Source organism: Trachypithecus francoisi, unplaced genomic scaffold (genome assembly GCF_009764315.1).
Source record: "Trachypithecus francoisi isolate TF-2019V2 unplaced genomic scaffold, Tfra_2.0 Lachesis_group16, whole genome shotgun sequence".
NCBI lineage: Eukaryota > Metazoa > Chordata > Mammalia > Primates > Cercopithecidae > Trachypithecus > Trachypithecus francoisi.
Genome location: NW_022681461.1, coordinates 35,376,402 through 35,404,384, shown reverse-complemented (window position 1 = coordinate 35,404,384; position 27,983 = coordinate 35,376,402). Strand labels below are relative to the sequence as shown.

Genomic DNA, 27,983 nt, shown 5'->3' with positions numbered 1-27,983 from the left:
AGTTTTGGGAGATTCTTGGCCATTAAGTCTTTAAACATTTATCTTCTCCATTCTATCTTCTGTTCTTTTGGGACTCCAATTACTCACATTTGTGTGTTTTCTAACCTTTTCTTCTTTTTATGCTTTAATTTTAATCCTTTCTTCTGCTGTATTAAACTTTGTGTTAAGCCCATTTATTAAAATTCTCAACATCAGCTATGTTTTTTAGTTGTAGGATTTCCATTTGTAGGACTCTTTTAAATAGATTATACTTGTCTGGTGAAATTATTGATATTGTGTGTGTTTTTAAAAACATATTAATCATAATTATTTTAAAATCTGTGTCTGATAACTCTAGTATCTGGATTACCTGTATGTCTATTTCTATAGTGTCCCTCTACTTTTTGGGTCATTTTTAATTTTTAATTTTTATTTTTTGAGATGGAGTCTCTCTCTGTCACCCAGGCTTGGAGTGCAGTGGCATAATCTTGGCTCATTGCAGCCTTTACCTCCCAGGTTTAAGCAATTCTTCTGCCTCGGCCTCCTGAGCAGCTGGGATTACAGGCATGCACCACCATGCCTGGCTTATTTTTATATTTTTAGTAGAGGCGGGGTTTTGCCATGTGGCCAGGCTGGTCTCAAATGCCTGGCCTCGGGTGCTCCGCCTACCTCGGCCTCCTAACGTGCTGGGATTACATGTGTGAGCCACCGCACCTGGCCTTGGTCATTTTTTAAAATGTAGGAAAGCAATTTTATAATCTGTGAAGTTACTAAAACAATATTCTTAGATTCCCTGACATTCAATTACTTGGTCTGTTTACCTCAGTAAATATGTTGCTAACTTTTGTGGTAACAACCCTGAAGTCTTGGTGGTTTACAACAGCAAAGGCAAATTTCTTGCTCGTGTTGCATTTTGGTTTCTGAATAACTGCCATTATAGTCCACGGTTATTATGTTCCATGTGTCTTATTCATTCTGGGATCCAGGCTGAAGGAGAAGCCCCTATTAGGGATGTATTGATCACACAAATGAAAGTTAAGGATAAGTATGAATAATGTTAATGCCCTTGAAAAGTCTGCCCAGTTGAGGGTCATGTCATTCCTCCTCACCATCTGTTGGCTAGAGCAAGTCATGTAGCCATGCCTGCAGTTAATAGGTACAGAAGCGTGTGTACTCATTTCCCAGGCAGGTTTTACAAGATATGTGGCAAGAGCAGGGATGTATAATCCTTTTTTAGCGAGGGAAGAGTGAATAATTAAACATATAATTATATAATTATAATTATATAAATTATAAAACAATTTATCCCACTATCCTACAGGAAAAACTCCCATTTAAAAAAAGCTGTAGATGTGTGAGATACAGATGGAAAATTATTAATAATGATAAGTTATAAAAAGTAGTAAGGAACTTTATGGCATATTCAGTGAAATGTTAAGCAGTTACCAAAATGATCATTGTAATACAGATTGAGCATCCCTAATCTGAAAATTTGAAATCCATAATAACTCTACAGTTCAAAACTTGAGCATTGACATCATGCTCAAAAATGTTCATTGGAGCATTTCTGGTTTTGGATTTTAGGATTAGGGATGCTTACTAGTATAGTGCAGATATTCCAAAATCCAAAAAAATCAAAAATCCAAAATACTGCTGATCCCAAGCATTTCAGATAAGGTATACCCAATTTGTATCTAACAACATAGGAAAATGCATTTAATATAATCTTAAGTGAAAAAAAAATGTACAAAGTATATATATCTTCATTGAGTACAGCTATATACACACAATCCTACCTTAGTAAGAAAATTAAAGGTGTAAAATGGATAATAGGCATTTTAGGATGATAGACTTAGGAATGATCTTTCATTTTCATTGTATTGCTGTTATTTTATGCTTTAATTGCTGTTATTTTATGCTTTAATTTTATTTTCACAAGAGGTTTTTATTCTAAAAGTCAAACACATATATCAGAGAAACATTGGAAACTACAGAAAAAGGGATGAAAAGGTACATATTGGACCCATCTCCCAAAACCACCACTTTTACTGTTTTCTATGTGTTGAAAAACATCGGTATGTTAAAAAAAAAAAAAAAAGCCTGAATACCCTCTATTGTGTTGTCACCTTTCATTTTAGGTCCTGAAAATCCTTGGTTGGTTCAAGCTTATGTTTCAGCAGCTAAACACCCTTTTGCTTCTGTGGTGGCTCAGGAGGTTTTTCAGAGTGGAATCATTCCTTCAGATACTGACTTTCGTATCTACAGGGATTTTGGGAACATTCCAGGTATATTGTCGATGGTTTATGGCCTACTGTGCAACATTTATTTATCAGAAGTGAGTTTTATATCTTGAAAGTTTGTGAGTAAACAGCATTTTCTGAGAGCAAATTCACAGAGTTTGTTTCCTTTTTTAAACTCCATACTAATTTAAATGCTTGCCTCCTCTATAATATGTCATCTTTCCCTATAGTGTGACAGAACAAGGGTGAACTGTTTAGCACTTCATTCCCAAAAGATGGTAATAGATCCTTCAGGGGTCTTTCATTGTTGTCTTGCTTTGCCAACTTCCTTGGCGACTTGTATATACAACTTATTTGAAGTTAAAATTTGGCTCTGGCCTGGCAAGAATGTAGGTGGCAAAATTTTGATGACCTCGCAAACTCAATATTCCTATCCTTGCTGTGTGACTTGTAATGCCTACCTGTGGAGTAATGTACTTCTTCATTCATTATGTATCGAATTATGTACCAAAGCTATAGACTGTGTAAGAATTTGGAAGAGAATTTGTATCATTCGTTTGTAAATGTGACAAAGTAGTCATGCCACTGCTTTGACATTTTGTCTTTTAGGAATTTATTAGACAAATAGGCCAAAAGGAAGGTTGATCTTTAAAGCAAAATGACTTTTTTTTTCTATGTGTCTTAGGAATAGACTTAGCTTTTATTGAGAATGGATACATTTATCACACCAAGTATGACACAGCAGACAGAATTCTAACAGATTCCATTCAGAGAGCAGGTTGGTATTCTAATTTAGACTTCTGATATACACTAAGATGGAATATTAGGGTTGATATATAAATTTGTGGCCTGTGCATTAGAGAGGCAGTATGCAATGTGAATGAGCTAGGGCTTTGGAGTTGGAGAGCTGAGATAGTGTAGCAATTAAGGTCAGGAATATTCATTGTGAGGAAATGAAAAAGGAGTTGGCCCAGGGTTGGGAGGATTGCTGAGTGGTAAGAAGGTAGCTCTGTTAGTCTCCCATGATGTTTTAGTATGGAACTCTACTAGTTCTCCTCCTTAATTTTTAACACATGTGTGACAGCTTGTTCATATTTTGAGCTTCGTGAAAGGCGTTTGTCTCTTGGTTCACCACTGAATTTCTGGTATCTAAAAGAATGTCTAGTACAGTTAATATATATTATTAAATGAATGGGTACCAAGAAACAGCCATTGGATTTGTCAACAATGAAGGTACTATTGATCATAGAGAATAGTTCTAATAGAAGGGAAAAGATACAGGCCAGTTGGCTGAGCATCTGAGTGGAGAGGAAATGGAGAAGGGTGGGGGATGGACCTTATTTGGGAAATTTAGTAAGAAAAGTGAGGAGAGCAGTAGGATGGTAGAAAGCGATTTCTGTTCACATTCTTCCTAACCATTTCTTCATTCAAACAGTACATGGTTTATTTCTGCTTCAAATAGTTGTACGTGTACAATCACAAATAGTTGTTTCAGCTTTTTAAAATCTTTTTTCTTTTCTTTTTTTTTACTAATAGGTGACAACATTTTAGCAGTTCTTAAGCATCTAGCTACGTCTGACATGCTGGCTGCTGCTTCTAAGTATAGACATGGAAACATGGTCTTCTTTGATGTGCTGGGCCTGTTTGTCATTGCTTACCCCTCTCGTATTGGCTCAATCATAAACTACATGGTGGTAATGGGTGTTATTTTGTACCTGGGCAAAAAATTGTTGCAGCCCAAACATAAGAGTAAGTATTTTCCTCTAAAACTACAAATACTGGCATTGCTGTAGAATTTTATTGAAGTTTTTCAGTTTGTTTATATCTTACCAGAAAGCTAAAAATCTTAAAGACAATATTTGCTTTATATTGTAAGAAATTTTTAAATATTAAATCAATGTGCTTATTTTACTTTTAATCTTGGTAAAGCAGTCAATTTTTATGTATTTAGGCACTCCATAAAAGTACCACATAGAAGCTATTGAAAAATGGTTTGTACAGATTGGTTTCTAATGAAAAGTCCCATTAAAAAGTCCACACTACAGACTAATAGCTAGTATGGACCAGTGTCGCGAAGTATGAATGAACTGCTTGTGGTTAAATTGTTTCTTTTATTTGAAATATTTCTGTTTGAAATGTTTCAGAGTCTAAGTTGCTGTGTGCTGTTACGAGATAAAATATTTAGCAGCAATTTAAATAATTCTTTGTCACCACTTATTTTTCCCACACTCCTTATCTTCTTATGTTACCTTCTTTTAACAACATTTTATATGGAACTTTGCCTTCCATTCTTTCTAATATTTTGATACACAAAGCATACCAAAAGTGAAGAAGATTAAGACTACCCTCTTCCTTCGTAAGGAATGTACCTGAACTATTCCTAGAAGATTTATCTTTTTGAATGTTTAGAGACTCTTAATAAATGTTACCTGAATATTATTATTTGATACCTCCCTTGTTCTTGTGTTTAGCCAACCTCAACACTAGGACATTTTCATACTTTTCAAGTACAGTGGGGAGTTTTTTTGTTTTAATGTTTGCCCATTTTGGTCTACTGACTGGTTATATAATTGATTTGATGAAGATAATGATTTCACCTTTTTGTTTTCTCTTCATTAGCTGGTAACTACAAGAAGGACTTCTTGTGTGGACTTGGCATCACTCTGATTAGCTGGTTCACTAGCCTTGTTACTGTTCTCATTATAGCAGTGTTCATCTCTCTTATTGGACAGTCTCTCTCATGGTATAACCACTTCTATGTCTCCGTTTGTCTATATGGAACTGCAACTGTAGCCAAAATAATATTTATACATACTCTTGCGAAAAGATTTTATTACATGGTAAGTGTTTGGTATATCTGTTGATTTCTTTCTGTTGCCTCCGAGGACTGAAGATGAACTTAAATGGGATTCACTGTGTTTGGCCTTTTGAGTGCTAAAAAATTGCCCAGCATGGTTATAGAAAATGCACCCATGCTGTGTTACTTTTCTGAAAGATTTCTTATTCTGAGGGTAATGTCACAAAATTCAAATGAGGTTATAAAGCTGTACTGTAAATAGTGTTAGGGTAGTGGTGACCGGAAGGCTTGTTAGCACAGCCTTCTACTGTATTTGCTGCAGTGTTTGTAACTATGGCCTGGGCTCACTCACTTATTTATGTTACTTGAATATCTGTTCTCCTCTGGAGTGTAAGCTCCTTGAGGATAGGGATTGTTTTATTACTGTATCCTCTGTGCTTAGGTAGTGTTTGACAGACAGCACTAACACACAGCAAGTATTTGTTGCTTAAAAGAGTGTTGTACTTAAAGTTTTCTCTTCAGTTTTTCCCTCACTGTTTTTTCTTTTAACTGTATATTGTTAATTCAGATTCTGCATGCATGTATGTCATTGGAGTTAAAAAACACATTGCTGAGGAAAACAGAGGGAAGGGAAATAGGGTTCCAAATGATTTATACTGAGAATATTGTTACATTATTATGGTTTCAAATGCATAAATTTGTTTGGCAAAAATAAAATTAGCAATTAGGGATATGGGCTGGGTGCGGTGGCTCATGCCTGTAATCCCAACACTTTGGGAGGCTGAGGCAGGCCAATCACTTGAGCCCAGGAGTTCAAGACCAGCCTGGGAAACATGGTGAAACCCTGTCTCCACAAAAAATACAAAAAATTAGCCAGGTATGATGTTGTGCGCCTGTAGTCCCAGCTACCTGGGTGTCTGAGGTAGGAGGATTACCTGAGCCCATGAGATCAAGGCTGCAGTGAGCTGTGATTGTACCACTGCACTCCAGCCTAGGGGACAGAGTGAGACCCTATCTCAAATAAATAAATAAAATAAATAAAAATTTAGAAAGCTGTAAAATAATAGGTCTAAAAATGAATTACAGTGAAAGAGAGAGTCATGGTTTCACATTGTCTATGTGAATTAAAGAGGAAGATCTTTCTTAGCTCCATGTAAGCCTACTGTTTTCTATTTATCCTGATAAGAATTAGAATGAGACATGGATAATTATAACCCAGCATCCTTCTACAAGTATGTCTTTGGTATCTGAACCTTGGTCTCAGTTTCAGTTAATGTTGGGATGTGTTCTGTGGAACCCTTCTGTGTTAGCAGCCCCTGCTGAAGAAAGGTTCTTTGAGGTTAGCCATCTGCTTATGGTTGAGCTCATATTTTTATCTTAGTGGCTTCAGTTCCCAAAAGAATTACACCATGGGGCTCAATTTCACATGCTTATTCTTAGTGTAACTGTATGTAACCAGAGTGTGGCTGACTATTGTTGTTTGGGGCAGAAGTAGGATAGAAATGGGTAATAACATTTCATTTACTTTTTCTAATTTCAGTTGTCTGATCGTGACACTTTAGGGTAAAAGCATAACAGAAAGAGTGATGTGTTCCATTTTCTTTTCACAAATATTCTTTAAGTGCCCAGTGAACCTGGTACCATAAGAATGGTACCATAAGAGACTGGGCATGGTGGCTTACACCTGTAATCCCAACACTGGGAGGCCAAGGCAAGGCAGGAAGACTGCTTGAGGCCAGGAGTTTGACACTGGCCTGGGCAATATAAGTGAGGCCACATCTCTATTTTTTTTTTTTTTTTTTTTAAATAAGAATGATGCCATAAGAGAGCCATAAGAATGTGATCTCTTTCTTCGAGGAGCTCTCAGTTTCATTTGGGAAGGTGTGGGAATGACAATGATTGCAATATATTGTGGGATGAAGTGAGACTGACATATAAACTGTGCTGTAGGAATACAGGGAAGGCGAGATGAATTTTGCTTGTGGAAGTCAGAGTGGCTGAGATGGCAACATTTGAATTGTTTGGGTTTTTTTTTTTTTTTTTTCCCCGAAGACAGAGTCTCGCTCGTTCTGTCGCCCAGGTTGGAGTGCAGTGGTATGATCTTGGCTCACTGCAACCTCTGCCTCCTGGGTTCTAGCAGTTCTTGTGCCTCAGCCTCCCAAATACCTGGGACTACAGATGTGTGCTGCCACGCACAGCTAAATTTTGTATTTTTAGTAGAGACAGGGTTTTGCCATGTTGGCCAGACTGGTCTCCAACTCCTGGACTCAAGTGATCCGCCCGCCTTGGCCTCACGAAGTGTTGGGATTACAGGCATGAGCACCTGATCTGAATGGGGTTTTTGAAGCATGTGTTGAAATTTACTAGGTAGGGAACAGATTGATGAGCGGTTTAAGGTGGGAATGTATAAAATGCGTCTGTGTCAGTTAGTGGACAGTCCAGTGTGGTGAAGACAAGGGGATAGTCCAATAACTGGAAAAGGAGGCTAGGGTGAAGTGGGAGCATGATTCTAAAAATCAATGGGGCCACTGTTAAAAGGTTTTGAACAGGTTAGTGAGAGAATTTGTGATTTTGTAAAAAAACTGATAACAATGTATATAGTGGATTGGAATGAAGCAGGAGTGGGCAAGGGATAAATAGAGGTGAGGAGGAAAATAGATTTCCCTGCCCTGAGTCATACAGAAATGGGAAGGTAGAAGAAGGAGAAACTTTAATATGTCTATTTCTCCATATCCATCTTTGTATTTATGCACTGTAATTAAAGCTTCCATGTTTGTGTGAATAGAATCACTCATGCAGATGTTAAAATGTATTAAGTTCATATTAGGCCAGGCACAGTGGCTCACACCTGTAATCCCATGTGCTGTGGGAGGCTGAGGTGGGGAAGATTGCTTGAGGCCAGGTGTTCGAGACCAGACTGAGCAACATGGCGAGACTCTGTCTCTGCAAAAAAAAAAATTGTTTTTTTTTTAAACTTAGCTGGGTGTGGTGGTGTGTGCCTATAGTCCCAGTTACTCAGGAAGCTGAGGCAGAAGAGTCACTTGAGCCCAGGAAGCTGAGACTGCAGTGAGCCGAGATCACACCACTGGACTCCGGCCTAGGCAACAGAGTGAGAATCTGTCTCAAAAAAAAAAAAGTTTATATGGCAACTTTATTTTGAAGAATGCATAGTGCTACATAAGAAGCCTTGGACTTTAAATCTCAAAAAATGTACAAATTTTATAATGCGAAAGCATGAGGAATACAAGAAGGGGGCAAAGGTGCAGTTCAAGACCAGTTGGAGATAGAAAAGACTCATTAAGCCATACTCCAGATTGCTTTAAAGGTGCTGCAGTTTTCCAGGTGTGGGCTACTGGCGGTGCTACAGCAGTTCGTAATGTTCCTTCCTGTTTGTTCTCTAGTTTGCTTGAAACGGTGTTTGGAATTGGCATGAACTGAAAAGCTTACAGAGATGAATGTTTTTTAGGAGAGTCCTTTCTTCTATTTTGGAATACTTCTACTTTTAGCCTAGTAGAAGAAAAGCATAGATTATATGGATCATTTATACTCTATATTGTTAAACTGCCCTTTCTTGTGCTACAATTTGAATTTACTTCTTCATGATGGGGGAAGTAGCTTTGTTAGTGTTTACTTTAAATCGGTTTAAAGAGCAGATGTGTTTAAAACAAAATGTAGCTTTCCTGAGTGATGGAAATTGTGTTACTGTAATAAAAGCTCTTTATGAATGACCCGTGAATGACACTACTTGTGTATTTTTCTTTCTTTCAGAATGTCAGTGACCAGTATCTGGGAGAAGTATTTTTTGACATCTCGTTGTTTGTCCATTGCTGTTTTCTTGTTACCCTCACTTACCAAGGACTTTGCTCGGCGTTTATTAGTGCTGTCTGGGTAGCATTCCCATTGCTCACAAAGCTCTGTGTGCATAAGGATTTTAAGCAGCATGGTAGGGTATTTTTGATTTTAATATACATGGGAGAATACCTTAAAATATTTAAGGCTTTCAAGGACTCTTTCTTTTTTGGTTTTATTGAGTAGGCTTTCTAAATTGTTAGTTTTTAAAAGTTTTCATACCACACAAATTATCTTATGCCTTATACCCCATCCCTTTCTCATGTTTGCGAACACATACTAATATATTACTTGTGTATTTTGCTTAATTCTTACTCGTATTTTATCCTGAGTGAAAGATCCTACTCCAAGTTAACATATACCCTTAAGGGCAAGAGTCACATCTAATTTCTGTTAGGGTACCAGTGCACACCAGTAGTATAAAAATTTGTATCTCATTGTAGGATTTCATAATGTATGCTTTTTTTCTCTTTTTCCCTAGGTGCCCAAGGAAAATTTATTGCTTTTTACCTTTTGGGCATGTTTATTCCTTATCTTTATGCATTGTATCTCATCTGGGCAGTATTTGAGATGTTTACCCCCATCCTCGGGAGAAGTGGTTCAGAAATCCCACCTGATGTTGTGCTGGCATCCATTTTGGCTGGTTGTACAATGATTCTCTCTTCCTATTTTGTAAGAGAAAATGCGTTTTTTCTTTTTCTTCATTTTTTATATGAATATGAATTTAGCCATACTAGATTCTGTGAAATAGTGTTATGTGTACTTTATTGAGAAAATCTGAAGCAGAAGAAATGGTGAATGACTGTGCATCTTGTGTAAATTTGGTATCGTAAGAAACTGTAGAATAGAGTTTGTTGTTGCTGTTTGAAAATGTTTTGTCTCCCTGTCCTTCCAAATTCTCTGATTTACCTCTTTTCAAATAGCCTTTCAGATACCTGAGTGTGAATTTGTGGAGCTTTTACCAAGTATGAATTGTTAGCGAGATTGCCTGGTGGTGAATGATCCTAATAGTATATTTTGAAATTACTAATCAGAGGCACATGTTAATAAATACATGGGTGGTTTTATTAGTGCTGTTAGAGCTAGTGAAGGAAGACTAATTTTGATGAGGCTTTTTTCATTATCGTTCCACTACCTTGTTGCTAGCACATGAAAGTTCATTAGTTGAGTCTATTATGTATGACACCCAAACATGCCTTCATTTACCAAATAATGAAATGATCCCAGGCCTTGCCATCCTCATTTGGCCATATCAGTGTCCTGTCCTAGTAAGGAGAGTACTGTGTTTGCCATCCCTTTTTTTCTTCCTTTGGGATTCCCAGAGGTAAGAAAAGACAGTGATGCAGAGTTTAAGACCAGATCCCCTATGGGTAGAGTGAGCCCCAAGCAAGGTTTTGCTTTGGCTTGATGTCCACCTCCAGGATCCATGATGGGCCCCTCCAGAGAAGGCAGGTCTCTGTTTTGTGGCTCTTTTGATGGAAATTCCTAAGAACAAAAAGTAATTACGGAACACTTATAGGTGCACCTTGAAATTCGAGGATAGGGAACCGAATAGGAAGAGGAGCTATGACTCTATTATAGTTCTTTTCTTCATGGAGATGATAGTGAGCCTTTTCACACTGACATAGTAAAGGGCATTCGTTATCCCTTTACTTTGTGGAAGTCAGGTTCTAAACACAGTAGGTGAGGAAAATACTACACACATGGTCAGCATCATCTGTGGAAGTCCCTTATAGCCAGTAAAGCTTTATATATGTGGCTTTGTGTATATAGATAGCCCTGTGGAATAATTCTTATGCATATTATTGTTTGAGGTTGGTTGTACTAGTCTTAAAAGAGATCTGAGCCTTCCAACCATTTTACTTATAGGATAATTATTAAGGATAATTTAAGGATAAGGATAATCCTTATTGGTATTCATATGTATGAAAAGTTCTAAAATGTTCTGTAGGGTTTGCTGCTTTTGGGTTTAATAGTAACCCTTATATCATCTGTATTTTTGATAGCTTTGCTGTTTTAAGGATTGAAGGAGATAGTGGAGTTTTGTCATCTATAGATTAGGTTCTAATCTAATCTAAAGTCAGCTAGTTATGAACTGAATGCCCCCACCCCCATGTATTTGTTAAATTATAGTCATGAATGGGAGCCATGGTTGTTCATAAAAGATGACTCAGATATGGGACATTTAAATTCTGTTCCACTGGTAATATGAAAGGGGGCAAAATGAACCCTGGAGATGTTCATTGTGGAAATGGAAAATGTCCCCAAAGCATGGAAATCTTAGAAACCAGGAGAAAGGATTAAAGGATCTTATCTTCTAAATTATATTTTATTGGGAAAGCTTTTGGAGAGAAGACTGCCTCTTGGAATACTTTAGAAAGCTCACTTAATTTTCATTATAATGTGAAATAGCCCTGCTGCACTTTGATGCCATGAGTTATTACTCTTTTAATCATTTTCCTGTTTATGTGTAGCAGTGTTAATGACAGTGGCTTATTAATAGACTAAGACTCTTTTCTTTGGGTAATGGAGAATTGAACCACAATGCGTATTTCAGACAGCTTTCCCTTCAGTCCTTGGGGATTTATTAAATATATCTGCTAGAAAGCAATTAAAGTCTTGTCAAGCAATCAGGTTGTTTTTTTTTTTTTTTTGAGATGGAGTCTCGCTCTGTCACCCAGGCTGGAGTGCAGTGGTGTGATCTCGGCTCCCTGCAACCTCCGCTTCCTGGGTTCAAGCAATTCTTGTGCCTTGGCCTTCCTGAAATATTGCATCCTGTGTCACTCTAGGTTCTGAGATGGTTGCAAAATAAAATGATGAGAAGCATGAAAGGGGACTCTGAAATGTCCATTGTGTGCTGATGACTGAGCTGTTTCTGAGTTGTCTCCTCCTGAGCCCACTTGTATCAGCAGTCCCCATTTCAGCTCTCATTCAATCAATATGTCTAACCATGATGGCCCAGCAGAGGATAACTTAAGGACACCTATTAACTGATTGCTTGCTGGGCAGGGTGGCTCACGCCTGTAATCCCAGCACTTTGGGAGGCTGAGGCAGGGAGATGACTTAAGGTCAGCAGTTCAAAACCAGCCTGGCCAACATGGTGAAACCCTGTCTCTACTAAAAACACAAAAAAATTAGCTGAGCATGGTGGTGCACACTTGTAGTTACTCAGGAGGCTGAGGCATGAGAATCGCTTGAACCTGAGTGTTGAAGGTTGCAGTGAGCTGAGATTGTGCCACTATACTCCAGCCTGGGTGACAGAGCGAGACTCTGTCTCCAAAAAAATAAATAAGATTTCACATTCATGTTATTTTTCTACTTATGGAAATAAGTAGAGAAATAAAATGAAGAAGGCAAAAGGGGGAGCTGGGTTTAGATTTCATGTTTAGAGAATACCAATATTCCATCCAGAGGCATCTGCAACAAAATAGTACTAGCCTTAGGTCACACGTCTCACGTTTGTATACTGTGAGTATACAAAAATAAGACAGAGTACCTGAGGACTTGAGTTAGCAAAACAAAATGTGTCACCCTCTCTGTCCCTCTTTCTCCTGGTATTCACATTATTTAAAATGTGACTTCTTAGAACAATTTCAAATTTCACATAAAAGTTTCCCCAAATGGCTTCCTCAGACCCTGTAAGAGATCTGTGGATGTATTCTGTGAGTCATGTGTGTCCTTTACAGGTTTTAGTTCAGTGATTTTATTATGATTAAAAATATTTAGGATTTTCTAGATGCCAACCTTGAGACTGAGTCATTTACATTTACTGCCTAGATCTGTTGTTTTGATTGTGTTGGCGTTGATTAATTTGTCACCTAAAGGGATAATATTACTTTGTAATGCAGTTTTTCCTCATATGCAGGTCCACTGGCAAAGTCTTGAAGGTACATCTCTATGCCAGTTCAGATGAATTTAGTATTTTGACACATTTTAAAGCAGTATGAGTGGAATTTGAGTTTTGTCCAAACAGATCTGCCTAAAGCTTATCTCTGGTTATTTAATGAATAATGTATTACATCTACATTTCTGTTCTTTTTGCCGATTAAGGACAGCGACAGTCCTCAGTTTCCTTTTTCCTTGTTGGTTTATGGCTGCGTGCCAAAAAGGTGGCACCATCATGGCAGATTGGAGGCATCTGGCATTTTCTTGGTTCTCACCTGTAATGGAACTCTCCTAGAGTTAGTGCTTTATTTACTAGATGTTAGAGTTTGCTAGCACCTGCTGATAACTTTTCTTCAGGGTCTGTTGTTAATACTTGTTAAAAATAAAGTCAGTTAAAAACACCTTTCCACCACTAGTATAAATTTGTAATATTTCTATGTTTGTGGTTTGTGTTTTAGATTAACTTCATCTACCTTGCCAAGAGCACAAAAAAAACCATGCTAACTTTAACTTTGGTATGTGCAATTACATTCCTCCTTGTTTGCAGTGGAACATTTTTTCCATATAGCTCCAATCCTGCTAATCCGAAGCCAAAGAGAGTGTTTCTTCAGGTGAGCAGTTGTGCATGAGCTATTTGAGATCTGGAAAGGAAGACTTGTATGTTTTGAGCTTCAGTAGTGAATAACAAGCACAACTGACTTTTCTGCTGTTGACCTGTTTAGTCATACTCACCCTTTTTGTGTGTAAGGCAGTGAGGAGAAGACTGACTGTCAAGAGGCATTCTTATCAGCTAGACATATATCTCCCAGGAGACTGAATTGGAAATGTTTCCTTGTTTTTATTACTATTCAAATTATAAAACCGCATCTGATTGGAAAAACGAGCAAATATGTATTATGGAATAATGAGTTTTTAGAAATATAGATAGTAAAAATGTATACAGGTTGAGTAAAGTCTAAACTATCAACTGGCAAAATACAATTGATATTTAGAAATGCTAGTAAAATTAATCTTAAGTAACATTCAAAGTTATATGTGATAGTGAAACTATAACTTGGAAAGGGATTAATAAAATGAATTTTAGGACTTACTTTCTTTTTTCTTTTTTTGAAATGGAGTCTTGGTCTGTTGCCCAGTTTGGAGTGCAGTGGAATGATCTTGGCTCACTGCAACCTCTGCCTTCTGGGTTCAAGTGATTCTCCTGCCTCAGACTCCCAGGTAGCTGGGATTATAGGCACCCGCCACCATGCCTGGCTAATTTTTGTATTTTTATTGGAGACAGGATTTCACCATGTTGGCCAGGCTGTTCTTGAATTCCTGACCTCAGGTGATCCACCCACCTCGGCCTCCCAACGTGCTTGGGATTACAGGTGTGAGCCACCACGCCTGGCCAGTTTGAAGACTTATTTTAGATCTCTGGTTATTCTTCAAATTTTTTAGGCCTGGTACTATAAAGCAATAAGCCTCAATTCTAGTCATCTCTGTTAGAGATGGCTAAATTGTTAGCTTTTCTAAATTGTTTTTAAAAGTTTTCATACTACACATGCCTTATACTCATCCCTTTCTCGTGTTTGTGAACACATACTAATATATTGTGTATTTTGCATTCTTTTTTTTTTTTTTTTTTTTGAGACGAAGTCTGGCTCTGTCGCCCAGGCTGGAGTGCGGTGGCCGGATCTCAGCTCACTGCAAGCTCCGCCTCCCGGGTTTACGCCATTCTCCTGCCTCCGCCTCCCAAGTAGCTGGGACTACAGGCGCCCGCCTTGTCGCCCGGCTAGTTTTTTGTATTCTTTAGTAGAGACGGAGTTTCACCGTATTAGCCAGGGTGAGTCTCGATCTCCTGACCTTGTGATCCGCCCGTCTCGGCCTCCCAAAGTGCTGGGATTACAGGCTTGAGCCACCGCGCCCGGCCGTATTTTGCATTCTTATGTGTATTTTATCCTAAGTGAAAGATCCTACTTCAAGATAACATACACCCTTAAGGGCAAGAGTCATATCTAACCTAGCCAAACAGAAATGCCAGAGGAATTATACCTAGATAATTATTCAAGGACTTAAAAAATTAAAAATACTTGAACTTAGGAGATTTTGAAAAGGGGCCAGATAACACCTCCTTGTTATAGTCCTGAAGTTCACTGTGATAAATTTTATGTGAGATTTTACAATTTGTAAAACCTTTAGTGAAGAACAGATTTTTTTTTTTTTTTTTTTAGGAGGTTTGGTGTATTTTTCATGATGTACTGTTTTATAATTATGTCAGTAATACTTAGGAAAAGCCGGATTTTTATTTTTAAAAAGTCATTTTCTCATTTGTTTGGGGGTTCTCTTTCACTGTGCCAGAAGTTGGCAGACTTTTCCCGTAAAGGACAAGATAATATTTTAGACTTTGTCAGCAGTACGGTCTGTTGCAGTGACTATTTTCCAGAGCAAAAGCAGCTGTAGAGTATACCCAAACAAATGAGTATGGCCATGTTCAAATAACGGTTCCTATATAAAAACAGTCAGTGGACAGTTTGCCCTGTTGGCTGCAGTTTGCCAGCCCCAGCCCCTGCCCTGTGCAGTGTTTTTTCTTTTCTTTTTCTCCTGATTGGTATTCTTCAGACTGTTTTTTGCCGTGAAGAAAGTTATTTCAAATGGAGCATGGTGCCTTTTCATAGAATTCTGTTAAGGCACAAGGCTGTCATCTAGTGGTGAGCTGCAATTGCCGCTTTTCTCTGCACGTGAATTAGCTTCATAAAACACTAAAAGGGAAATGAGTGTGTATGTATATATGTATTTGTATTAAATCCTTATCTAAAAGGAGCTGTAACATTCACGTTTTTTAAGTCTGAAATAGTAAGTTTCAAAAAATTTTATAGGAAACCTAAATATACTTGGAAGATGCAATAAAACAATAATCTATATATCTATTTTCCAGTTTAAAAGAACCCTAGCAGTACCTTAGCAACCCTCAGTGTCTTACTCACTTGCTCTATATCCACAGCATTTCTGGGTATTGCCATACTCCATTTTTGTAATTTGGGGTGGGAATGTGGGTGTACTAGTTAAAACAGTTTTTTCACTAGTCTTGTTTTTTTTCAGCATATGACTAGAACATTCCATGACTTGGAAGGAAATGCAGTTAAACGGGACTCTGGAATATGGATCAATGGGTTTGATTATACTGGAATGTCTCACATAACCCCTCACATTCCTGAGATCAATGATAGCATCCGAGCTCACTGTGAGGAGAATGCACCTCTTTGTGGTTTTCCTTGGTATCTTCCAGTGCACTTTCTGATCAGGTTGGTTCATTATTTTTCTGCTTAAGTTGGAGGTTAGTTCTCAAGTCTTGTCACCATATCAGTACTCTTATCATTTAAACTGTCATCCTTTAATATACAAGTTCAGTGCTGTTTGTACTATTTTTTCTATCATTATGAAACTTTTTTTTTTTTTAGTGGAATAAAGCACTCAAAAGAGTAGTTTTGCTTTTTCAAATTAAAAAAAACTTTTCTCTAGAGACCTGAGTAGTTAGAAAAGGTGGCCCTTCTAACTAATATGATAGTAAGCATCTATCTCAAAAACTGTGGCCGGGCACGGTGGCTCACACCTGTAATCCCAGCGTTTTGGGAGGCCAAGGAAGGTGGATCACCTGAGGTCAGGAGTTCAAGACTAGCCTGACAAACCTGGAGAAACCGTATCTCTACTAAAAATATAAAATCAGCCAGGCATGGTGGTGCATGCCTGTAATCCCAGCTACTTGGGAGGCTGAGACAGGGGAATTGCTTGAACCTAGGAGGTGGAGGTTACGGTGAGCTGATATTGTGCCATTGCACTCCAACCTGGGCAACAAAAGCAAAACTCTGTCTCTCAAAAAAAGAAAAAGTTTTCTCTGGGAAGATTTTGTAGCTTGGCAGTGAAGGACTAGATGAGAAGAAATAGGATGGGTGGTGGAATCAAGATCACCTAGGTTACTCCTTTATTCTTAACACTGGGAAGGTTTTATTACAAAATAACCTGAGTTTATTGGAGTTGACATTGCTTATCATGTCTATCAGTTTATTTTCGTACCCCAAAATGTGTTCATATATGCTGAACAGTTCTGTGAGTTACAGATAGCCATCAACTGATAAAGCACCCTGAATATTGAAGCTTCCTTTCCAAATAGGAAAAACTGGTATCTTCCTGCCCCAGAAGTTTCTCCAAGAAATCCTGCTCATTTCCGACTCATATCCAAAGAACAGACACCTTGGGATTCTATAAAGTTGACTTTCGAAGCAACAGGTAAGTCATATAAAGTTTTTTCTTCTCTCCTTTACTTCTTAAACTTGTTAACAAGTGGCATGTATGTTTTTCCCTCAGATATATCACAGGAACCAGCAACTTAGGAAAGAGCTTATGATGTTTCTAAAATCAATTGAAGCTGGTTATTACTTTTTTTTTTTTTTTGAGATGAAGTCTCGCTCTGTTGCCGAGGCTGGAGTGCAGTGGCATGATCTCGGCTCACAGCAGTCTCCGCCTCCTGGGTTCAAGTGATTCTCCTGCCTCAGCCTCCTGAGTATTTGGGATTACAGGTGTGTACCACCATGCCTGGCTAATTTTTGTATTTTTAGTAGAGACAGGGTTTCACCATGTTGGGCAGGCTGGTCTTGAACTCCTGACCTCATGGTCTGCCTGCCTCGGCCTCCCAAAGTGCTGGTATTACAGGTATGAGCCACCACGCCCGGCCGAAGCTGGTTATGACTTCTTAACAAAAATTTAATAGGCCAGGCATGGTGGCTCATGCTTACTACTCAGGAGGCTGAGGTAGGAGGATTGCTTGAGTCCAGGAGTTCAAGACCAGTCAGGGCAACATAGTGACATCCCGTCTCTACAAAGTTAAAGAAAAAAATTAGCTGGGCTTGGTGGTGCATGCCTGTAGTCTCAGCTGCTTGAGAACTTGAGAGGCTGAGGTGGGAGAATCACTTGAGCCCAGGAGGTCAAGGCTGATAGCACGACTGCAATCCAACCTGGATAACAGAGCAAGACCCTATCTCAAAAATAAAAATAAAAATTATTTTAAAAAAATACATTTAAGAATTTATTCTAAATTTATTTAATTAAAAAAATTAAATATATTTAAAATATATTTAAACATTTAAAAAAATTTTTTTTAAATAAAAATTTATTTTTGGAGCAATGTTAGGTTTACAGAAAAATTGAGCAGAAATTATAGAGTTCTCATATCCTGCCCCCCGAGTTTCCCCTATTGTCTTGCATTAGTATGGTGCATTTGTTAAAACTGATTCGCCAGTTTTAACATTGATATATTAGTATTAATTGAAGTCTGTTGTTCCAACTCGGGTTCATTCTTTGTGTTGTATAGTTCTATGGGTATTGAAAAATGTGTGATGCCATGTATCTACCATTACAGTATCATACAGAATAGATTTACCATCTAGAAATGCCCTGTGCTTCATCTATCACTCTTTTCTTCCCACTCTCCCTAGCAACCATTGGTCTTTTTATTATCTCTGTAGCTTTGCCTTTTCCAGATATTATATAGCTGGAATCATAGAGTATGTAGCCTTTTTAGATTGACTTCTTTCACTTACAAGTATGCATTGAAGGAATCCTCCATATCTTTTTGTGACTTGATAGGCCATTTCTTTTTATTGCCGAATAATCCATTGTGTAGATGTACAGCAGTTATCCATATTTGAATAAGGCTGCTATAAACATTCCTGGGCAGGTTTTTGAACTCATTTGGGTAAATGCTTAGGAGTGTGATTGCTGGATTTTATATATGGTAAGCCTGTGTTTGGCTTTGTAAGAAACTGTCAAACTGTTCCATTGACTAATTTCTCTGTTCTTTTGCCCATACCACAACTGTCATGATCACCATAATTATACAGTAAGTTTTGAAGCTGGGTAATATCAGTCTTCCAACTGTTCTTCTCCAGTGTTGTGTTTTGTGTTTTGCCTTTCCATGTAAACTTTAGAATCAGTTTGTCAGTATTCACAAAATAACTTGTTGGGGTTCTGATTGGGATTGTATTGAGTCTATAGATCAAATTGGGAAGAAATGATATTTTAACAATAATGGCTTTTCCTGTCCATGTTGGAATATCTCTCCATTTTTTTATCTTGTTTGATTTCTTTCATCAGTTTTGTAGTTTTGCTTATATAATTCTTACATATATTTTGTTAGATTTATTTTTAAGTAGTTTATTTTTGTGGGTCCTAATGTATTAATAAATGGTATTGTTCATTCATGGTATATAGGAAAGCAACTGACTTTCATATTATTAACCTTGTATCCTGCAGCCTTGCTGTAATCACTCATTAGATCTAGGAGGTTTTTTGTTTTTTGTTTTGGTTGATTCTTTTAAGATTTTCTTTTCTTTTTCTTTTTCTTTTTTTTTTTTTTGGTTGATTCTTGAAGGTTTTCTTGTTTTTGAGATGGAATCTCATTCTGTCACCTAGGCTAGAGTGCAGTGGTGCGATCTTGGCTCACTGCAACCTCCGCCCCCAGGTTCAAGTGATTCTACTGCCTCAGCCTCCCGAGTAGCTGGGATTACAGGCACATGCCACCACACCTGGCTAATTTTTGTATTTTTAGTAGAGACAGGGTTTCCCCATGTTGGCCAGGCTGGTTGCAAACTCCTGACCTCGTGATCCGCCTGCCCCAGCCTCCCAAAGTGCTGGGATTACAGGTTTGAGCCACCACGCCCAGCCTATTCTTTAAGATTCTCTAAATAGACATCATCTTCAGACAGTTTTATTTCTTCCTTCCTAATATCTGTAATTTTTGTTTCCACTTCTTGACTTGTTACATTATCTGGGACTTCTAGTTTGATTTTGAAAAGGCGTCGTGAGAGGGGACGTCTTTGCCTTGTTCCTGATCTGGGCAAGCTTCTAGTTTCTTACCACTGAGTATGTTGTTAGCTATACGTTTTCGGTACATGTTTTTTATGAGACTGAGGAAGTTCCCTCTATTCCTAGTTTACCAAGAGTTTTTATCATGAATGGGTCTTGGATTTTGTCAATTGCTTTTCCTGCATATATTGATATGGGCATGTGATTTTTCTTTCTTAGCCTTTTGATGTAATAGATGACATTAATTGATTTTCAAGTGTTGGACTGCTTTGCATACCTGAGATAAATCCCACTTAGTCATGGTGTATAAAATCTTTTATGCATTGTTGATTTGATTTACGAATATTTTGTTAAGGATTTTTGCATCTGTGCTCATGAGAGATACTGGTTTATAGTTTTCTTGTATTTGTTGTTGTCTAGCTTTGGTATTAGGATAATGCTGGACTCATAGAATGGGTTAAGAAGTATTCCCTCTGCTTCTGTCTTCTGAAAAGCTTTGTAGAGAATTAGTATAATTTTTTCCTTAAAAGTTTGGTAGAATTCACTCATGAACCCCTGTAGGCTTGGTAGGTTCTTTTTCTGTGTTGGAAGGTTATTAATTATTGATTCACTGTTTTATAGATATAGGCCTGTTCAGGTTGTCTGTTATGGTGTGAACTTTGGCAGATTGTGTCTTTTAAATAATTGGTTCATTTTATCTAGGTTATCAAATTTGTGGGAATATAATTTGTCTATAATATTCCTTAATTATCCTTTTAATGTTCATGCGATCTATAGTGATGTCCCCTCTTTCATTTCTGATATTAGTAATTTACATCTTTTTTTTTCTCTGCCTGGCTGAAGGCTTATCAATTTTATTGATCTTTTCTAAGAACTAGCTTTTGATTATAGTTGATTTTCTTTATTGTGTTCTGTTCTAGTTACTATTTCTTCTGTTTACTTTGGATTTAATTTGTTCTTTTTTAGTTTATTAAGGTGGAAGCTTAGATTATTGATTTTAAATCATCTTTTCTAATATATGCATTCATGGCTATAAGTTTCCTTCTAAGCACTGCTTATGTTCCATGCCACAAATTTTAAGTTGAATTTTCATTTTAATTTAGTTTCAAGTATTTAAAAATTTTTTCGTGAGACTTCTATTTTGACCCATTTGTTATGTAGAAGTGTGTTCTTTAATCTCCAAATAATTTGATTTTCCAGCTGTTTTTCTGATAATTGATTTCTAGTTTGATTTCATTGTGGTCTAGGAGCATACTTTGTATGAATTATATTCTAAATCTGTTAAGGTTTGCTTTATGATACAGGATGTGGTCTCTCTTGATGAATGTTCCATTTCAAGCAGTATGCTTGAAAATGCGCATACTGCTGTTGTTGGAAGAAGACTTTATGAATGTCACTTAGATCTAATCGATTGATGATGATCAGTTCAATTATATTTTTACTGATTTTCTGCCTACTGAATTTTTGACAGAGGGGTGTTGAAGTCTCTGACTGTAATTGTGAAATTGTCTTTCTCTTTCAGTTGTATGAGTTTGCCAACTATTTTGATACTTTATTGTTAGGTATATACAAATTAAAGATTGTTATGTCTTCTTAGAGAATTGACCCTTTATCATTATGTGTTGCCCCTCTTTATCCCTGCTAATTTTCCTTGCTTTAGAAGTCAGCTTTGTCTAAAATTAATACTGCTCTCCTACTTTCTTTTGAGTAATGTTAGCATGGTATAATGTTCTCCATCCATTGACTCTTAATCTTTGTATCTTCATAGTTAAAATGGGTTTTCTGTAGACAACACATAGTGGGGTCTTGTTTTTTGATCCACTGTGACACTCTGTCTTTTAATTTGTATGTTTAAACTTTGACATTCAAAGTGATTATTAATATAGTTGAATTAGTAGCTACCATATTCATTAACTATTTTCTATTTGTTGCCCTTGTTCTTTGTTCTTGTTTTTGTCTTCCACTCTTTTTCTTCCTTTAGTAGTTTTAATTGGACATTTTATATGATTTGGTTTTCTCTCCCTTCTTAGCATGTCAGTTATACTACTTTTTTTTTTAACCTTTTTTTAGTGGCTGCCCTGTCGTTTGCAATACACATTTACAACTATGCAAGCCCACTTTTGAATAATACTGTTCTGCATCACAGGGAGTATGAATAACTTAAAATAACAAAATAATCCTAATTTCTCCGTCCCATCTCTTGTAACATTGCTAGCATTTATCTCACTTATACAGAAGTGCGTGTGCACATACACAGTATGTACACACAGTGCACACATAGAAGTATACATAACCACATACATTGTTGCTATTATTTTGAAAAACTGTTATCTGTTAGATCAATTAAGAATAGGAAAAATGAGTTTTTATTTTACCTCATTCCCTCTCTAGTGTGCTTTCTTTTGTTATATGTAAATCTGAGTTTCTGACCTATATTATACTTGCCTTCTCAGGTTTTAATTGAGCATTGTGTATTGTTCTTTTTTTTAATATTCTTACCATAACAATTATACTTATTTTAGTGGTTGCTATGGAGCTTGCAGTAAGTCTGCTTTCAGATAACACTGTACTGCTTCATGGTAGTGCAGATACCTTATAACATAATATTCCCAATTCATTCCTCCCTGGGATTCTATAAAGTTGACCTTTTAAACAATAGGTAAGTCATATGACCATCTTTTTTTCCTGCTGCTTCACTTCTTAAACCTTTTAATAAGTTGCATGTGGTTTTTCTTACCCTAAAGTTTAAGTGTTAAATTGGCCAGCAATTTAGGAGCCGTATATTGTTTCTCAAAGAAGTTGAGACTGGTTATGATTTTTAAGAAGATTTACTGAAAAACTTTTAGTGTCAGATATTGGTTCATTGTCAGATCCAGTAGCATTTGGCCTGGCATTATGACTTTATCTTTTTTGGTACATTTTATTCCGTTTTCCATCTTTAAAACTAGTAGTTAGGCCTTCCAGCTTCTTATGTTTTGGCCTGTAAAACTTCTTTCTAAGATATTCTTTATGGTGCTGCCAGTTTAATCTTTCACATATCGATTTCATTGTGTCACGTCCCTATTAAAAAACTTTTAATGGATTTCCTATTGCCTGGAGAGTAAGTTCAAATTACTTGGCAAAACATGTTAGGTCTTCAGTAGTCTGGACTTTGTGTATATTTCAGGATTTTTTTCAGCACTCCCCTTGCACTGCATAGCCATATCCAACCCTTATTTGTGCCCAATACACACTCTTACTTCTGGTATGAGTGATACTCTCTTGATACTACCTCCTACCCATATTCTACCCTTCTCTTGGCAAAATATGAAGATTTCTCTGCCCTCCTCTCCCATCATTTCCAATTAAGTGAGCAACTGCCATCCTTCCACTTCTTCCTCCCTTTGTATATATCTGTTGTAACACTGACCATCTTGTATCACGATTATGTAGTTTATGTCTTTGTTTTCCTTTAGAATTAAAGGGAGGCAGACATGAATGAGTTTTCATTTATCTCTGTATTCTTGGCATCCAGTATAATCACTGGCACTTGATGGGTTCTGAAGACATGTGTTGAATTGTTAAATTTAGCAATTGTTTTTCTTTTAAAGCAGTCTGCTTGGGCTTAGTAGGGAGACAGATGCTTGAGAAAGGAGGAGGAGAAATTTCAAGACATACAACAGTTTCTCATCTTCAAAAGCTGTAAAGAGTTTGCTTGTGAGCTGTTTTAAAAAGTGAGCAAACCAGGATGGTCTCTCCCTTTTTAATGTCTTTTTGGGAAGTTATTTTGTGTGTCAACTTGGGTAGACCACAGCACCCAGATATTTGGTCAAATGCCATTCTAGATGTTTCTCTGAAAATATTTTCTGGGTAAGATTAACATGCAAATCAGTGGACTTCGAGTAAAGCAGATTGCCCTCTATAATGCAAGTGAGCCTCATCCCGTCAGTGAAGGCCTTAAGGAAAAGACTGACCTTCCCCAAGGAGAGGGAATGGGGAATTCTGCTAGTAGACTGCCTTCAGTCTTATACTGCGACTTTTTCCTTCAGCCTGCCTGCCTATCCTTCAAATTTTGGACTTGCCAGCCTCAACAATCATGTAAGCCAGTTCCTTAAAATAAATCCCAATCACTCTCTCTCTCTGTCTCTCTCTCATGTCTCTGTACATATCCTGTTGGTTTCTCTGGAGAATGCTAATATAAGAAGTTCACTTCAGCTGTTCCTGTAACTGTTCACTCTATACTTTTTTTTTTCTGAGTACTCTTCCCCCGATAGAAAGTTGTTTGGGACTTCCATGAGTGAAAAATATTTTTAAATATAACTTTTCCCTTTGCCTACTTTATTTTTTAAGGCCTAATTTACATACAATGAAATGTAAAGATCTTATACAGTTCAGTTAGTTTTGGTAAAAGCAGATATATACCCATGTAACCCTCATCTCTTATGAAGATATAAAACATTTCCATCACCCCTCAAAGCTCCTTTATGATGTTTTTAGTCAGTCTCCAGAAGCAACCACTCTGATTTGTACATTCACAGATTAGTTTGGCCTTTTCTTGAATTTCATGTAAATGGAATCATCCAGTATAGTCAGCTCTCTGGGTCTGTGGATTCCATATCCAGAGATTCCACCAGCTGTGGATTGAAAATATTCATAAAAACTCCAGATAATAACAGTACAACAGGCCGGGCACAGTGGCTCACACCTGCAATTCCAGCACTTCAGGAGGCAAAGGCGGGCCCACTTGAGGTCAGGAGTTCGAGACCAGCTTGGCCAACATGGTGAAACCCCGTCTCTACTAAAAATACAAAAATTAGCTGGGCGTGGTGGTGGGCACCTGTAATCCCAGCTACCTAGGAGACTGAGGCGGAGGTTGCAGTGAGCCGAGATCATGCCACTGCACGCCAGCCTGGGTGACTCTGTCTCAAAAAACAAAAACAAAAACAAAAAAACCAAAATAATACAAATAAAAAAGCAATGTGGTATAGCAACTATTTACATTGTGTTAGGTATTTTAAGTTATCGTGAGGCACTTTAAAATATAGGGGAGGATATGTGTAGGTCATATACAAATACTGTGCCTTTTTGTATAAAGGACTTCAATATACATAGATTGGTTTCTACAGTGGGTCCTGGAACCAATTCCCCACAGATACCAGTATAATCACTGGCACTTGATGGGTTCTGAAGACATGTGTTGAATTGCTAAATTTAGCAATTGTTTTTCTTTTAAAGCAGTCTGCTTGGGCTTAGTAGGGAGACAGATGCTTGAGAAAGGAGGAGGAGAAATTTCAAGACATACAACAGTTTCTCATCTTCAAAAGCTGTAAAGAGTTTGCACCAAGGGATGACTGTCTGTAGTGTTCTGGGTTATTAAGCAGAAGGTGTTTGGGGTTTAGGTATGTTGTTTAGAGTATCAGCACTTCGTTGCCTTCTGTTGCTGAATAGTAATAATTGTATGAAGATACCGTGGTTTATCGTTCTACTACTGATGGACGCTTGGGCTATTTCCAGTTGCTGTTAGTTGTTTTTCATCTCATCATTTCTAATGGATGTTTAGTAGTATCTCTTGCATTTCTTTGAAAATTAATGGTGTAGAATACTTTTTCAAGTGCTTATTGGCTATTCATTTGTCTTGCTTTGTTTCTTCATGTCTTCCCCCGGACTTTTGTTTTTTTTTAAAGGGGTTCTCCCTCTGTTGTCCAGGCTGGAGTGCAGTGTCAATTATGACTAGCTTTAGTCTTGACCTCTCAGGCTCATCCCACCTCGGCCCCCAAGTAGCTGGGACCACAGGTGTGCACCACCATGTTGATAATTTTTTGAAGTATTTTGTAGAGACAGGATCCCACAGTGTTGCCCAGGCTGGTCTCAAACTCCCTGGACTCAAGCTATCCTCTCGCCTTTGCCTCCCAGAGTGCTGGGATTACCAGCATGAACCACTGCACCCAGCTCTTTTCCCTTTTTAAAAAGTCATGGGCCAGGCATGGTGGCTCATGTCTGCAATCCCAGCACTTTGGGCAGCTGAGACAGGCAGATCACTTGAGGTCAGGAGTTCGAGACCAACCTGGCCAACATGGTGAAACCTCATCTCTACCAAAAATATAAAAAATTAGCTGGGTGTATTGGTGTGCATCTGTAAGCCCAGCTACTTGGGAGGCTGAGGCAGGAGAATCGCTTGAACCCGCGAGGCGGAGGTTGCAGTGAGCCAAGATTGTGCCACTGCACTCCAGCCTGGGCGACAGAGTGAGACTCTGTATCCAAAAAAAAAAAAAAAATTATGTTTTTTCTTGACTTGTATGAGTTTGTGTATTCCAGATAAAAATCCTTCATCTGATATATGTTGTGAAGATTTTCTTTTTTTTTTTTTTTTTTTTTTGAGACGGAGTCTTGCTCTTTCGCCCGGGCTGGAGTGCAGTGGCCGGATCTCAGCTCACTGCAAGCTCCGCCTCCCGGGTTTTACGCCATTCTCCTGCCTCAGCCTCCGGAGTAGCTGGGACTACAGGCGCCCGCCACCTCGCCCGGCTAGTTTTTTTTTTTTGTATTTTAGTAGAGACGGGGTTTCACCGTGTTAGCCAGGATGGTCTCGATCGCCTGACCTCGTGATCCGCCCGTCTCGGCCTCCCAAAGTGCTGGGATTACAGGCTTGAGCCACCGCGCCCGGCCTGTTGTGAAGATTTTCTACATTCTTTTTTTAATGTTGTCTTTTGATGTGCAGAAGTTTTAAATTTCTCTGAAGTCCAGTATATCAGGATTTTCTTTCAGGATCAGTGCTTTTTATTCCTCTAAAAAATCATTGCCTACCTAGTGGTCACAAACATAGATTCTCACGTTTCCTCCTAGAAGCTTTACAGCTTTAGCTTTTATGTTTAGGCCTGTGATCCACCTTGAATTAATTTTTGTGTATGGTCTGAGGTGTAGGGGTCAAGGCTCTTTTTTTCCTTTATGGATATCAAGTGTTCCTAGCACCATTTTTTGAAAATACTTTTACCATTGAATTGCTTTGGTGCCCTTATCAGAAATCATTTGACTGTGTATGTGTAGGTCTATTTGTACACTAGTTATTACACTTTTAATTATAGAAGCTTTATAGTATTTTCATGATTGAAAGCATTAAGCTCCTTTGTAGTTTTTGTTTTTCAGTATTTTCCTTGCTGTTTTTGTTTATCTTCTTTACTATTTTCTTTTTCATATGAACATCAGTAATAACTTACCCAATTCTAATATAAAGCTTATTGCTTATTGGTATTTTTGGAGTATCATAATAAATTTATAAATTACCTTCAGGAGAACTGATACAATGTTGAGTCATCCTATCAGTGACCTGGGAATGACATTTCGTTTGTTCAAATCTATTTTTATGTCTTTCAGGGGTTTTCCCCCTATAGTCCCAGCACTTTGGAAGGCTGAGGTAGGCAGATTGCTTGAGCCTGGGACCAGCCTAGGCAATATAGTGAGACTCTATCTCTACAAAAAAAGAAAAAAAATTAAGAGTGCTTGTGCATACCTGTAGTCCCAGCTACTTGGGAGGCTGAGGTAGGAGAATCGCTTGGGCATAGAATTCGAGGTTGCAGTGAGCTACGATTGTGCTACCATACTCCAGGCTGGGCGACAGAGCGAAATCCTGTCTGAGAGGTTTTTCTCATCTAGATTGTGTTGCTGTTTATAATTGAGGGCATCTCTCTACCATTATATCCTCTGATTATTTTTTGTATGTGTGAAGGCAGTTGATTTCTACATGTCAATTTTATATCCTACTACCTAACTGAATCTTGTATTTTTTGAGTTAGTTTAACCATTGATATCCTTGGGTTCTCCAGATATACCGGGGTTCACAAACTTTTTCTCTAAAGGGCCAGTCTGTTTTTATGCTGCTCATAAAGACATACCCGAGACTGGGCAATTTACAAAAGAAAGAGGTTTATTGGACTTACAGTTCCATGTGGCTGGGGTGGCCTCAGATCATGGCGGAAGGTGAAAGGCAAGGAGGAGCAAGTCATGTCTTACATGGATGGCAGCAGGCAAAGAGAGCTTGTGCAGGGAAGCTCCCATTTTTAAAACCATCAGATCTTGTGAGACTCATTCACTATCACAAGAACAGCACGGGAAAGACCTGCCTCCAAAATTCAACCACCTCCCACTGTGTTCCTCCCACCACATGTGGAAATTGTGGGAGTTACAATTCAAGATGAAATTTGGGTGAGGATGCAGCCAAACTGTATCATTCCATCCCAGCCCTTCCCAAATCTCATGTCCTCACATTTCAAAACCAGCTGTGCCTTCCCAGCAGTCCCCTAAGGTCTTAACTCATTTTAGCATTAAAAGTCCACAGTCCAAAGTCTCATCTGAGACAAAGCAAGTCCCTTCTGCCTATGAGCCTGTAAAATCAAAAGCAAGTTAGTTACTTCCTAGATACA

General features: G+C 37.9%; 1 protein-coding gene across 4 annotated transcripts in view; it reads left to right on the top strand.

Annotated features, from left to right (window-relative positions):
• Positions 1–27,983, top strand: part of ERMP1 (endoplasmic reticulum metallopeptidase 1) — an 83,784-nt gene that overhangs the window by 18,546 nt on the left and 37,255 nt on the right. For all 4 annotated transcript variants that reach the window (XR_004443462.1, XM_033237268.1, XM_033237267.1 and 1 more), the window contains exons 5-13: positions 2,118–2,264; positions 2,905–2,997; positions 3,756–3,968; positions 4,839–5,059; positions 8,785–8,959; positions 9,347–9,537; positions 13,209–13,361; positions 15,832–16,034; positions 16,901–17,016. Coding sequence is in view for 3 of the 4 variants with exons in the window: in XM_033237268.1 (XP_033093159.1) it covers positions 2,118–2,264; positions 2,905–2,997; positions 3,756–3,968; positions 4,839–5,059; positions 8,785–8,959; positions 9,347–9,537; positions 13,209–13,361; positions 15,832–16,034; positions 16,901–17,016 (1,512 nt within the window). In the remaining variant the exon portion in view is untranslated. The remainder of the gene's footprint in view (positions 1–2,117; positions 2,265–2,904; positions 2,998–3,755; positions 3,969–4,838; positions 5,060–8,784; positions 8,960–9,346; positions 9,538–13,208; positions 13,362–15,831; positions 16,035–16,900; positions 17,017–27,983) is intronic.